The sequence below is a fragment of the Salvia splendens genome, chromosome 9 (genome assembly GCF_004379255.2).
Source record: "Salvia splendens isolate huo1 chromosome 9, SspV2, whole genome shotgun sequence".
Classification (NCBI taxonomy): domain Eukaryota; kingdom Viridiplantae; phylum Streptophyta; class Magnoliopsida; order Lamiales; family Lamiaceae; genus Salvia; species Salvia splendens.
In genome coordinates, this window is record NC_056040.1 from 22,073,740 (window position 1) to 22,088,052 (window position 14,313).

Sequence of the window (14,313 nt, forward strand, 5' to 3'; positions counted from 1 at the left end):
GTTGTACGCAAATCCAGTTACTCTAACTAAGACAATCAAACAGACTCACAAACATCAGTTCCACGAAATTCAGGTCAGCAAATACTCTGTGCAAATGCAGCAACACGAATGTGCTATTTCCAATTGAAACCAATGCAACACCCACTCAATTTAGTACTAAACAAAGTCAAATCCTTCATTCACAATGTGGTAAACACAAATTTAGACAAAAGCTTGAAGTCCATACAACCAAGACAATTGTACAAAGCTCTTAGTAGAGATCGAAACTAGATTGATTATAACTAAGCCCTCAAAGTATTCAAAAAGGATTCATAACTAGTTAAAATGAGAAGGCTTTCAAGAGTAATTGGATCCAATAATCCATTTGCATAATAAGCCACCATGCCTCATTAATGATTCAGTCATAGGTTAATCAAGATTTACCATATAATACAACTTCGAAGAATGAGAGAGACATGCAATCTCCAAAATGCAGTTCAAGCATACTGATTATGTAGATAAGGGGAATGAGAGAGAGAGATGGAGATGTTCAAGAACAAATTATCAGCATCTAAATCAAGATGTTTTGATGGAAAAAGTAGAACAAGCAAATTACCTTGCTCTCTTTTTTCTAATATTTCAAATCCAGAAATGAGTACTTATGCTGTTACTAAAACGGGCCCAGAACATATTTCATTAACTAGATGTTTCTGTCTTGATTAAGTAATTAGCGTATTAATTTATTCAAGTAGTAGATGTTAGTACTCACAAGCACTAATTTGACTCAGATGTGCATCCCATTAACTAATCTAACAACCATTTCAGCTGAATTTTCCATTAGAACTACAAATCTTGCCAAGCTGCACACAGATTGTAAATTGAGAAATGCAAATCTGGGAGGAAGTATATTTTAGCAAGCCCTACATACAAATTGAGAAATGCAAATCTGGAAGAAAGTCATATCAATCTAGAAAAGTATGTAATTCCCAAGCACACATGCACAAACAATTGAAACACAATCCAAATCGGCGATGAAGACGAATTAAATTTTCAAGCATCCATGTAATTGTTGTGTAGTTGGGAATTTAGTGTACCTTGCGCGATTCCTCTTCATTAGCCATGGGTAATCGCTTCAAAATCGAGCCCAGGTTACGATATCACCAAATGTGGTCGACGAATCTGCAAATCATTCACAGATTACCTAAAACGATGATTACCAAACGGGCTAACAAAATTTCATACAAAATTGAATGCAAACCCTAAAATCGATGGCCGACCTCTCTTTGAGGAGCTGGGGCTTGAAACGGTGGAGTGAAGGAGTATAATTGTGACTTGGCCGAATTTCACCAAACGGGCTTCGCGAGATTGAGCAATATTGGAGGGGAGGACCTGGACAGTGTTATAGGTGAAATGCAGGTAGCAATCTTAAATTTCATCCGGATCTTGATTGGTTTACCGGGTCGCGAGATAGTAGTATCAGTACAACCAAACGGCTGATATACCTCCGATAGGCGGCCCTATCATGGCCTATCAGTACAACCAAACGACCCCTTAAGGTCGGACCAAGACAAATTAAATATACTCCATATAGCAACCAGTCATAGCAGAGACTGAGTCTTAAGTTTTTGCTAATCAACATTTGAGTTAAAATTTGTTTATCTAGTGCAGTGTTTCTTTAATTAGGAAAATTCTGGAAAGATGAGAATAAGTAGCACGTAATATGCTGGTCTTAAATGTGGCATTTAATATTGTGCTAAAAATTTGACCAATTAATACCGTGGACTGGTTGTGGTTGGTTAGCCATAAAATTATATAAGTCAGGGTTAGGGTGATAAGTATCGAAACACTGATTATATCCAATTTATAGTAACAGAAAATAATAAAAATATCAATTTTATATATATATATATAGGATTGTGATCAAGATAGAACCATTCTTAAGTGTAGAACTTATGAATAATTATATGATACTCCATTTACTAAAGATTACTCTATATAAAGTAATTTATGATATATCGTGTATACACCAACATCAACATACATACTAAAATGATATGTGCCGTAATTTATAATATACCACGTATATACCATCATTAATATACATTTTATAAACTATATACATCTTGAATATCCCATGTATATATACCATCATTAATTATACATTTTATAAACTATATACATATTGAATATCGAATATATTTATATATATAAACCATCCATTCCAAACTATTTCTATATTCCTGGTTGGATTGTCCTAAATTAATTACTTTTTTTGGTTTAGCAAAAAATTTATTTGCTTTCTCTAGCAAAAAAATTATTTGCTTTCTCTCTTCTACTTCTTTTTTTTTCTTTTTCTTTTAATTCTCTTTTCATTTTACCTTAAAATATTCATATCTCCGTCCAATAAGAATATGCACTCTTTCCTTTTTAGTCCGTCTCACAAGAACATACATTTTTCAATTTTGAAAACTATTTTCTCTCTAATGAGTTGAGACCATTCTTAACTAACAATTACTTTAATTACTTTTTCTCTCTATCTCTCTCTTATTTTACCAATTTTGCATTAAAATTTGTGTCGTACCTAAAGTGCATATTATTTGGGGAAGGAGAGAGTAATTCTTTAAATCTCGTGCAAAAAATACCATAATTAAATTGATGATAAACTTTCTTATAATATACTCTCTTCGTAAACCTTTGTTTTTCGACAAATTATTTTATATAGTGTTGTTTGGTAAATTATTGAAGAACGAATCAAATAAGATAAAAGAAAAAGTAGGGATAATACTATTTTTATTTTAAAAAAATAAAATGGCATTTAACGAGATGGAGGGAATATTTTATTAATGTAGTGGAGTACTATCTTATCGGTAAGATACCAAAAATAAAATACTAATCAGAAAGAAATATATTCAGTATGAATGAACAATTTAAATTAAATCAGACACTCTGGTACAGTAACAGTTAGGGCTGGCAAATCGTGCGGATTGGGTTGTTATCGGGTCAACCTGATAATGACCCAACCCAATAAGGCCTAACCTGAACCCGACCTGTTAAGGAAACTGTAAATCCGAACACGAACCCGACCTGCTACCTTCAAATCCGAACACGACCCGCACCCGACACGAACCCGTTATCGACACGATATAATATGGGTTGACACGACACGATAACAACCCGAACCTGATATTACACGATTAAACCTAATATTACACGATTAAACCTTAATTTTTAACCTAATTTACACAATTAAAATTCATTTTATACTATTTAAACCTAATTTATAAGAAATTAAAAAATTAAAGTAATATATATATTTTTAATTAATAATAAAAATAATAATATTATTTCTTAATGGGTTACCCGTATCCGACCCGCATCCGACCCGAACCCAACCCGAAATTATCGGGTTCTTAATGGGTCAACCCGATAAGGACACGGATCCAATAAGACTTGACCATAACCCAATAATTTCGTGCGGATTCGTGTCAGATTATCGTGTCGTGTCGAAAATTGCCAGCCCTAGTAACAGTAGCCTATTAAAATAAAATACAAAAAAAGGGACTACTTTAGGAAGCTTCCGGTTTGAGGTCCTTCCACAGTGAGACACGAGTGTCTGTTTCACACGTGGCTCATCTAATACATACACGCGCCTCTACACCAAGATCTAATCCTCTGCGGCGCAGCACACCATACAGCTAGCATGCATCAATTAAGAAGCTTCCGATTTCTTTCGCGAGCTGCTCCGTGTCAGCCACGACGAGTTCCGTTCATCGCCGCTGCTGTCTTCATCCATCGGCTCAGATTTGATATCACCCAACGGCTGCTGCAGCTGCAAATCCATCTCCGAACTCCCCTCCCCCTCCCTCCCGCGCTTCATTCCAATTGGCACGCCGAACAATCTCGCGCTTATTTCCTCCGCAGCCGATCTGATACGGCTCTCCTCCGCGCCGTCCGCCGCCGCCGCCACCACCGTCTGGATCTCCTCGCAGAATTTCGTCATCGGAAGCAGATCTAACGGCTTCATCGAGTTCTCAGCCACGGAAAGCTGCGTTTGTTGGTCGCTGCTGCTGCTACTGCCGCTCTTGTTGTAATTCGACATCAGAGCGAAAATATTGTTGCATAAATCCTTCATTAGGCTCAGCTCTTTGTTGAGCTGCGAGTTCTCCTTCCTCAGCCTCTCGTTCTCGTCGATCAGCTCCGACGTGCCGCCGCTAAACTCGCGTGCCATCGCCGGTGAATTGGAGGAAGAAATCACCTGCTCCTCACCGGAATCGGACGGAGACACCGTCCTTAGCGCGGATATTGTTGGTATCACCGCCGCCACCGCCGCCACTACGGCCGGAGACGACTGAGCAATTTTCCGGCGCTGAATATCACACAATAGCTTCTTCTCGCCTCTCCGAAAGCAATCGTTAGAGAATTCCCACCGGTCCGGCATAACCTTCCTGAATCCCTAAATTCAACAATTTTTTTTAATCGTCAACAACAGAAAACACACAGGTGAACAACAAATCCAGATTATCCGAGCTTACGTAGGTGTTCAACTGGCGAACAAAACTGGAGAAATTATTGTGCTTGAAATACTTTGGCAGCAAATCTCTGGCGAACTCCGTGGGATTCCAAACGATAAAAGCAGATCCGTCTTCGTTCCAGGAGATGATGTCATCGATCGCCTGGTCTTCCACGAGCTGATACGTCTTTGTGAGAAACGGCGTCGGAAGAGAGCGCGGTGCATCGCCGGCCGTCGATTCACCGCTGCCGCTCCGATCCCCTGGTGGCAGAGCCATAACGCCGCCCACCTACACCGCACCAAAACCTATCATCAATTCATAGGCAACAAAAACAACGCAGCTAAATCAATCACAAAAACCGGATAGTATTATACTTGCAGGCGTTAATTCGGTTGAAATCTAATTTTCCAGAGGGAAAGCGCCAAGGTTGTGTGGTAATTCCAGAAGGTTCTGTGACAAATAAATGTAGAGAGAGAGAGAAGAAGTAAAAAAAGAGCAAATATTGATGTGGGGATAGAGAACAAAAATGGGAAAATCGTGAGAGAAAAGATAACAGTGCAAGAGAAGGAAACAACGAGATGTTTCGTGGGCATGCGTACGTGGCGATAGGAGAGTGGGTAGAAGAAGACAGCTCAATTAAATCTGAGGAGCCCAAATTTCTTGAACGTTTTATGCTAATTTAAACCATTACTCCTTCTCTCAGCGAATAGGAGTCTCGTTTTTCCATTTTAGTTCGTCCGTGAATAGGAGTATTGGTTCTTTTTTATTATAAATGGTAATAGGGTCTTACCTTCCACTAACTCATTCCACTCATATTTCATTTAAAATTAATATATACAAGTAAGACACATATTCTACTAACTTTTTTCCACCCACTTTTTTTAACATTTCTTAAAACCCGTGTCGCTCTTAAATGAGACTCCTAATAGCGGACGGAGGGAGTATTAATTAGAAGCGTAACAACTAACAACGGTATGTACATAATGTTTCTTATGGCATGCGCAACGCTCTCACTTAACCGTCCTTTAAATTAATATTTATGGCTCACATTGTACTTTTTTACTCCCTCTCTTAACTTAGGGACGAACCTGCAACCCTCCGTCCCTTAACCATCACTTAACCGTCCCTTAAATTACTATTCATTCAATTTCATTTTTTATTTTTATTTCCAACCAAATTTAATTAAAAAACACACTTCATTAAAAATAAAATAACATTACAACATAAAATAAAAATACAACCTAAAATTCAAAAAAATAAAAAAAAATACATAATTAAAATCCTAAAAAAATAAAAATGACATAATTTAAAATACAATTTTGTAGAAAATAAAAAAAACTACTCCGTCGACGAATCATCCCCCGGAGGCAGTGGATGTGCACTGAAGCCGTGAGTAGGCGGAATGTCAAGTTGTGTCGCCATAAACGCAATTCCGTTAAGATAGGCTTGGTATTGGGGAGGCGTCATGCGGAAAGTGTCCGCCATTGTGGCGGTCATGTACATGGACATAAGGGAGTTCGAGGGTCCCCCCTGAGGCCGAGCCCACCTGGCTTGATTCGGCTCGGCTCCTCCTCCCTCTAGTCGTCTTCGCCGCATTTCTCCCTTGCGGCCGACGGCGCCCACGGGAGGACCCATCGGCATCGTCTGCCGGGGCCTCAACCTCCTGCGAGGCAAACTCTTGTGGCCCGCTGCCCGAACCGCCCTTACCAGACGAGTATTGGCCACCCGCCGTGTGCTTCGTGCGCTTCGAGGTCGAGCCCGAGCTGGACCGGACACCGCCGACCCACCTTTCCTCCTCCTTGACGACCTCCCAAACATCGACATATTTGAATTGTTTGTCGGTGTCGTCGAAGTAGACCCGCAAAGCCGACCTCAGAATGTCGGCTCCCGTGGCTCCGCTTTGGTAATGAGCCGCTTCATTCTTGTGGATGGCGTAGAATCGTTTGACCTCTCTGTCGACTCAGTCAAAATGAGCGCGGAGCATCTTATATGTGCGGCGGCGGGACCCCTTCGGCTTAATCTCGTGGTAGGCCTTGGTGACCTTTTCCCAGAAGCACTTCCGGGGTTGTTGATTCCAGACGATGGGGAGATGCTGATCCGGGCGTTGTACACCTCCAGCGTTTCTTTCTGGCCGTACGGATGCCGGCCTAGATCCTCCTCCTCGTCTGCCTCCGCCTCCGCCCTGGAGCTTCCACCGCCTCGGCCTCCTCCCCCGCCTCGGCCTTCTTCCGGAGTGGGATCAACGGAATAATCTTCCCGAATATGAGATAATCCCTGTGAATACCTCGGGGCGGGGGGACGGGAGTATGCATCCACATCAAAATGGGTGGTTGGTACCCCCCGGCGTCGACAAACCCTAGGTGCCCAGCGTCGACGAACCGAAACCACCACCGAGGACATTGTACATGCCCCCAGTCGCCGAACGTGTTGATGTCGAACCCGCCGGAGCCGCCACCGCCAGAGTTTTCGTCGCTGGATATTTTGTGATGAGAGGTTATATGAAAATTGGAGAGGAAATGGAGATGATTTAGGAAGAATATATGTGTATTTGTGTGTGAAATGAGGATGAATTAGGAGTATTTATAGAGTAAAAAAAATTTAAAAAAATAAAAAAAATTGAAAAAACGGTAATATTACCGTTTTTCATTTTTTAAAATTTTTTTATTTAATTCGATTTTTTAAAAAAAAATGAATTATTGAGTCAGCGTGACGATGCCCACTCGCGGGCCAGCGAGTGGGCGTCACGCATGGCGCCGGAGCGCGCCACGTCGCCTCGGCGCGTGGCGAGACGTCTCGCCAACCGTCACGGCGTGACGGAACGCGGAACGGGCCGGGGACGGGCTGGGGACGAGACGGGGTGCTGCAACGCGTCACACCGCCATTCCGTCCCTTTGTGACGGAATACGGGCCACCCGCGTTACGCGTCGCGGGTGCCCTTATATTACTACTATTGTTTATTTTCTTTTTGTGTACATTCAAGAAATATCTGCATAAGATATTTGACTGGAATCAATAAAAAAAGAAGTGCATAACCCTTTTCGAATTCAATTTGGACCTGATGACCTTTGGACCGAAGAAAGTGATCATTTTTAAGCAAATTTATTCTATGAATACAACATGGAGAAATAGAAAATAAACTTTACATCATACACTTAATACGTTCTATATTCAAGAAGAATGTCATGATTACAATATTTTGGTTTCAATAAAAAATGATTAATAATAGAGTGGCATTTGTTTATACTTTCTGCTTTTTTTTGGGGTAAATCTGAGGAATATTTCAGACATCTGTTTGTCCAACAAAATAATCTTACCAAATAAATCAATTGCAGAAATTATTGGTGAAGTTGAAGTCTCAATATTCAAACTCAGATGGTCTTCCACAAGATTGGATTGTTCCCACTGTATGACTTAATTAATATTGGCGAACACAGCACGGCTGCTGTGCCATGAAACGGTGCCGTTTTTGCCTCAACTTTGACAAAGTTTGACGTTTTCTTTCTATTACTGCATTTCCTTAATTTTTTTAATTAATCTTACACTTGGTGATGCAATCAATGTTTTATTTGATCAATGATTTAAGTTAACGTTGCACTACTAGTTCTACCGTCCATACTACCTTTCATGAAATCATATTATTTATTAATTTGGTTGAATAGTGATTTAATTTATATAAGTAATAGTAATAATTTGTTGAATATTAATTTTTAGTAATTAAAATTTGATCATTGGAATTATGTTAACTAGTATTATTATTATTATTATTATTATTATTATTATTATTATTATTATTATTATTATTATTATTATTATTATTATTATTATTATTATATATTAATGTAATAACAATAGATTATTACTCCCTCCGTCGCGGATAATTTGTCCTATTTTTCCATTTCGGTATGTCCCACATAATTTGTCTCATTTCACTTTTACCATTTTTGGTAGTGGACCCCTTATTCTATTAACTCATTCCTACTCACATTTTATTATAAAACTAATATATAAAAGTAAGACTCACATTCCACTAACTTTTTGAACTCATTTTTCATTACATTTCTTAAAACCTGTGTCCGGTCAAAGTGAGACGAATTATCCGAGACAGAGGGAGTACTAAAAATAATAATTAGAGCTATTCATTGCAATTTGCAATAGGGAGTATTAATTTCATGTTTAATTTGTTTTTGAATATAAATGATCAAATTCGAAAACTCATTTTGTTTTCAAATTTCATTGTCATTAATTATTTTTCATTGAATTTTGGCCATTTCCATAACTTTGAAACTAGAAAATAACGTTTCAATTTTTTCAATTGTCCCATAATGGTGAAATTTGAAAGTAATATGACAAAATCAAAAATATGATATAGCAATATAACCACATCATTTTTTATATATCAATATATTTTAATTAACACTCCAAATATATAATGACATCATTTTATCAAAACACAACGTAATGTTATCTTATTATATTTGATTTTGTCAAATTAGTTTATGTCATTGTGAGACAATTAATAAAAATTTAAAAATTATAATTCATATTTCAATTTTATTTATGAGATCAACAATAAGAAGTCGACCAAAAATTAAAATATAAATGACAATTATTCTTTAAATTATTAAACATCAATTATAATATACTAATAGTATACTACTAAAAATAATTTTAAAATAATGCAAAGGGACTTTCAATTATTTTTTCAAAATTATTTTGTATAATATTAGTATATTATAATTGAGATTAATAAATTTAAATATAGTGACTTTCCGAATTTGATAAACGTTTGGTTATATAAACTATAACTAGAATTGATGACTCCCAGTTGCAACTGATAAGCTCTAATTCTCTAACTATAATTTCAAATAACAATTTACTTATATTTCATTAATTTATTACTAATATTAATAGTTAAATAAAATATAATTGAACCTGACGCAAATGAAATTCTGAAATTTGTCGTAGGCTCCTACTTAATCGCCATTTAAATAAACTCATGACTAATGATTACTATGAATCAGTATGTGTATTAGTGGCAAAATTCTATTTTTGTGAATGCATGTTAACTTAATTCCAATTTAATGAAGAGCAATAGATGAATTCCCGCACAGTGAGTGACGCATAACATTTGTGCGTCGTTATTAATGAAACGCACAAATGTTATGCGTCTTTACTGAAAGACGCACAAATAATATGCGTCTATACAAAACGACGCATATAGATTATGCGTCGATAAACGACGCATAACTGTTATGCGTCGTTTCTAAAAGACGCACAATATATATGCGTCTTTCAGTAAAGACGTATATTATTTGTGCGTCGTTAAATCGGGATTAAGAGGGCAGAATGCTCGTAATTGACAGACGACGCAGCGTGCAGCGAAGGAGGGGCGATTTCAGCGACGATTTCCGGCGATTTGAGGCGTTTTCCGACAGATTTCAACCAAATACCAAACATATTTCGGTAATTATTCATCCATTTGGCTACATAAATCAATAATTGCTGAAGTTATGGAGGTTTTCCCTAATTTAGTAAAGTTAGGGTTTATATGAAATTGCTCAATTTACGGACGATTTCTGTTAGTGTGTTGTTTATTTGTGTTGTTTTGTTGCGTATTTGTGTGTTTCACATGAATTTAGGGTCAATTGTAGAAGTAAGTGGTTCAATTGAAATTATATACACAAAGTGCAGAAAATAGATATATTCTTGTGCAAAAATGTGAAAATTTTAGTTATCTTATGCTATTATATGTTGGGTGAATGTTTTGAAGTAGATGGCATCTGCAAGTTCTGAACAACAGTTATGTTATGGACCTGAGGATCCATCCGTACTGTTTCATCAAAACGAACATATTTCAGCCTCATTGTTGGCGAATGGCACAACAAATGTGTTGAGAGTTCGTAGGACGGAGAGTAAGGTTTGGGCACTGCCAATACATGAAGATGTGATGCATTGGCTTGATGTTTGGGGGTTCAGAGGTGTGATTGAATGTGGAAGGCCAAGAAGGATGGACAATGACCTAATAACTGCATTGATCGAGCGATGGAGGCCTGAGACCCACTGTTTCCACCTTCCAGTTGGTGAGGTAATCGTAACCTTACAGGATGTGCAAAACCTGTGGGGTTTGAGAGCAGCCGGTCGTGTTTTCACTGGCTGTGACTACCCTATTGGATATGAAGATTGGCCCAGCAAGTGTAGAGATGTGTTGGGATGGATACCTGACGCAGAAACTGAAACGAAGCACGGTGGGTTGTTGATGACGTCTCTGATCAACCAAGCGACTATGCCGTTGGGTGATGGGCTGCATGAGTATGCATACGTCCAAAGAGCACGTATACATGCTCTAATCTTGTTAGGGGGGCTTATTTTACCGGACACTACCGGGTGCAAGGTCCCCTTTATGTGGATAAATGCCTTTGACGATCCGGAAGACGTGGCTAATATCAGTTGGGGTAGTGCTGCTTTAGCATACCTGTATCATTATTTGTGCGAAGCTTCTGCAGGCAGACAGAGAAGAGATGTGGGTGGCCCTATGGTTCTCTTGCAGCTGTGGGCGTGGGAAAGAATGCCTACATTGAGGCCAGCCTTCTTGATATCGCCTACGCACACGCCGTATACCCCGTGTGGAGCCAAGTAATATTTTTTTTAAGTAACGTACTTAATTATGTATTTTTTTGGGTAACTTTTGATATTAATATTCCGCGTAGGTGGCACGGAGTTACTGAAATTGGAAATGCGCCCCAACATTCAGTAGCTCATTATCGTGATCAGTTATCATTGATTCGTCCGGGCCAGGTGAAATTTATTTTTCTTAGCTTAGCTAATGAATTAATCTAGTATGAAATTAATTGTGTGAATGATATTATGTTTTTGTAGTTTCTGTGGACACCATATACAGATTGTATCCTGCCCGATTACTGCATTGATTCGACCACATCCTACTTGTGCGACACATATTTGGTGTGCTGGTCATTTGTCGAGGCACACGAGGCTGGACGCGTTTGCCGACAAATCAACCGCTACCAGCGTATTCCTCAGTATTGTGATAGGATGCTACATAATGCCGGACATCTGTCTAAAAGTCACCGCCGTGGGAGGAAGGGCGCCGATTGGGCTAAGGTACATAAATTCTACATTGAAGAATGGGATTTGAGACACCACAGGTTCCAAGCAAATTTTGATCATGCCACGATGACCATGGATGGTAGCATTCATCCGGGCTATATGGCGTGGTTCAATAGGATCACAGTGTCGTACCTAGTTCAACCTGCGACACAGTCAACGGTTGGGATGAACGAGTCAGCATCTTCTATGATGAAATTGGTATGTTATGTTTTTTTATATTATAATGTATTTAGTTTGAAGTTTGTATAGATTGATTGTAATGATTTTGTATTTGTGCTATCTAGGTCGAGACCATTCAGGGGATATGGCATTTGACCTCTGAACACGACACAGACCCTCGATTACGGCAGATTCGTGCAATGGCTGCTGAGGCGCTTCGTACGACGGACCATACTGATGTGATGGAGTATCCAACATCGCAACGGCGAAATGTGGTCATGCCGCCACGCCCACCAACTTCTCTTCGTCATGGACTGCCGGGTGTCCGGACGGGAGGACACGGGATTACACGACAGCATAGGTTGTCGCAGCAGCAACCGCCGCAACCTGATTATGCGGTACCAGAGCCCTTGAGTCCGGAGCACGATCCCCCAGGATGGTCTCAGTTGAGTGGTGCAAGCCACGAGCCCTCGCAATGGGGAGCACGGGCATCATGTAATTCGTTCTTTGGCGGTGGGTCTGATTGGGGTGCAACTCAACCAGGGCGTGATTCATACTTTCAAAATTATCAATTTGTTGATCCTGTGGGGGAAGAAGAGGGCGGGGAAGAAGAAGAAGAAGAGGGCGGGGAAGAAGAAGAAGTCGGCGGGGAAGAAGAAGACGAAGTAATATTCCGACGAACGTCCGAGGGATCCTCACGACCAGCTATGAAGAGTTCATCAAGTGCGATTGGGAGGGCTATGCACAATGTATTAAGGGGATTGTCAACAAGGAAGAACAAAGGGAAAGCTCCGACCAAGTTCACGCCTTCATCTAGATAGATTTCGAATGTGATTCGTTCTTTCGGAATGTATGAAAGTAATTTGTTTTGAACAATTTGTTCGAATGTGATTCGTTCTTTCGGAATGTATGAAAGTAATTTCGTCCTCCAAAATGTCAAATCAACCAACGCTCTAATCGGCAACTCTCTCACACCCCTCAAGACGTTATTGTAGCACTCCGACATGTTTGTTGTGGCCACCCCCCACCTAAGTCCACCATCGTAGCACAGTGACCAACATTCTTTTGTAATCCTATTTAACATTCGAACCGCACCACTGTTGACATCATATAGTGCTCGACGTCTTCTGGCAAATTTACGTTCCTGAGAACTTACCCCCAACTTCCATATAATGGCCTTCACATTGGGACCCTTGTGCTTCTTCAACACATTTGCCCTAACATGAAGCAAACAAAATTTGTGGTGTATCTGCGGGGCCCTTGTCATGATTTCAGACTCCATTGCATTCAAGAGTCCTTTATGCCTATCTGATATAATGCACACCTCCCGCTCGTATTTCACCACATGAGTTCTGACATGATCCATAAACCACGACCAACTGTCATTGGTTTCTTCATCCACCACCGCATATGCAATAGGCAAGCATGTCTTGTTAGCATCAAAACCACAAGCAACAAGCAACTTACCTTTAAATCTTCCTCGGAGGTGAGTCCCGTCAACTGTTAAAACCGGTGCGGCCTTCTGGAACGCATGTATTGCAGGCCCAAATGCCCAGAAAACATAGTTGAACACCATTGTACGCCTCTGACTCAACAGATCGTTATGCTTCCACTCAATAATTGTGCCCATATTCTGTGACTGGAGTTCAAACATGTAGCTTGGCAACTGCCTAAACGATTCCTCCCATCCACCGTATACAAACTCTATAGCCTTTCTCTTTGCATACCACGCCTTCTTATAACTGATTAACACACCAAATCTGTCTTGAACATCAGCTATTATGGAGAAGACCTTGAAATCGGCACATTGTCGCACATGATGTCGAATCAACAGAGCTATCATTGGGGATGAAAAGTTAGCATGATCTCTATTAGCACGATGGCCTATACAAGTATGTCGATTCTTCCACTTCCTAACTTCCCACATATCGTCATGCGACCTTTGTGTAACCGAAACCTCCCACTTACATTCCCTCGCCTTTTCAGCGTCGGTGGTGCTGATGATGCCTGCCCCTGTTACTGTCGTTCCTGCTGGAAATTTGCATACAGCATGCCACCTTCTTAGTTTGCTCTCGACAACCTTAAACTGTTTTTCATTCCACAAACTCCACATAGTAATAGCAGTCTTCACGTGTAGCTTGGAATCGAATTTTGTTCCCAACACAATCCGATGCGGCTCATTCTCATTCCAATACAAAAGGCTGTGTTCATTACCACCCACATCATCCGATACTCCAGAAGGACGACTTGGTAATTCACGAAAGAATCTAAACCCACTAGGATTGTATTCCGGAAGTGGTTGTTCACCTTGCATAACAGGTTTACATGGTACTATCTCATCATCAGAACTAGCACCGACATCATCAGCACCATCACCATCACTGAGATCGGGGTCTGCCTCTGTCTCAGATAGTGGCCTTGGCTCAGCAAGATCATCTGCAGCATCAACCTCATCATTCAATCCAACCCCAACATCAGCAACATCTACAACATCTACAACATCTCGCTGCTCATTCATACTACGATCAAAGCTCATTTG

General features: G+C 39.9%; 2 protein-coding genes across 2 annotated transcripts; one reads left to right on the forward strand and one right to left on the reverse strand.

The window, feature by feature from the left end:
* Positions 1–3,436: 3,436 nt before the first annotated feature.
* LOC121748870 (heat stress transcription factor B-2b-like) lies at positions 3,437–5,134 on the reverse strand. The gene is made up of 3 exons (XM_042143423.1): positions 4,865–5,134; positions 4,512–4,778; positions 3,437–4,432 (listed from the first exon to the last, which is right to left on the reverse strand). The coding sequence occupies exons 2-3, from the start codon at positions 4,764–4,766 to the stop codon at positions 3,689–3,691; spliced, it is 999 nt and encodes a 332-aa protein (XP_041999357.1). The 5' UTR covers positions 4,767–4,778; positions 4,865–5,134; the 3' UTR covers positions 3,437–3,688.
* Positions 5,135–9,780: 4,646 nt separating this feature from the next.
* LOC121749306 (protein MAIN-LIKE 1-like) lies at positions 9,781–12,595 on the forward strand. The gene is made up of 5 exons (XM_042143886.1): positions 9,781–9,953; positions 10,264–11,123; positions 11,198–11,285; positions 11,367–11,813; positions 11,900–12,595. Exons 1-5 carry the CDS (start codon positions 9,837–9,839, stop codon positions 12,593–12,595), a joined length of 2,208 nt encoding a protein of 735 aa, XP_041999820.1. The 5' UTR covers positions 9,781–9,836.
* Positions 12,596–14,313: the final 1,718 nt, after the last annotated feature.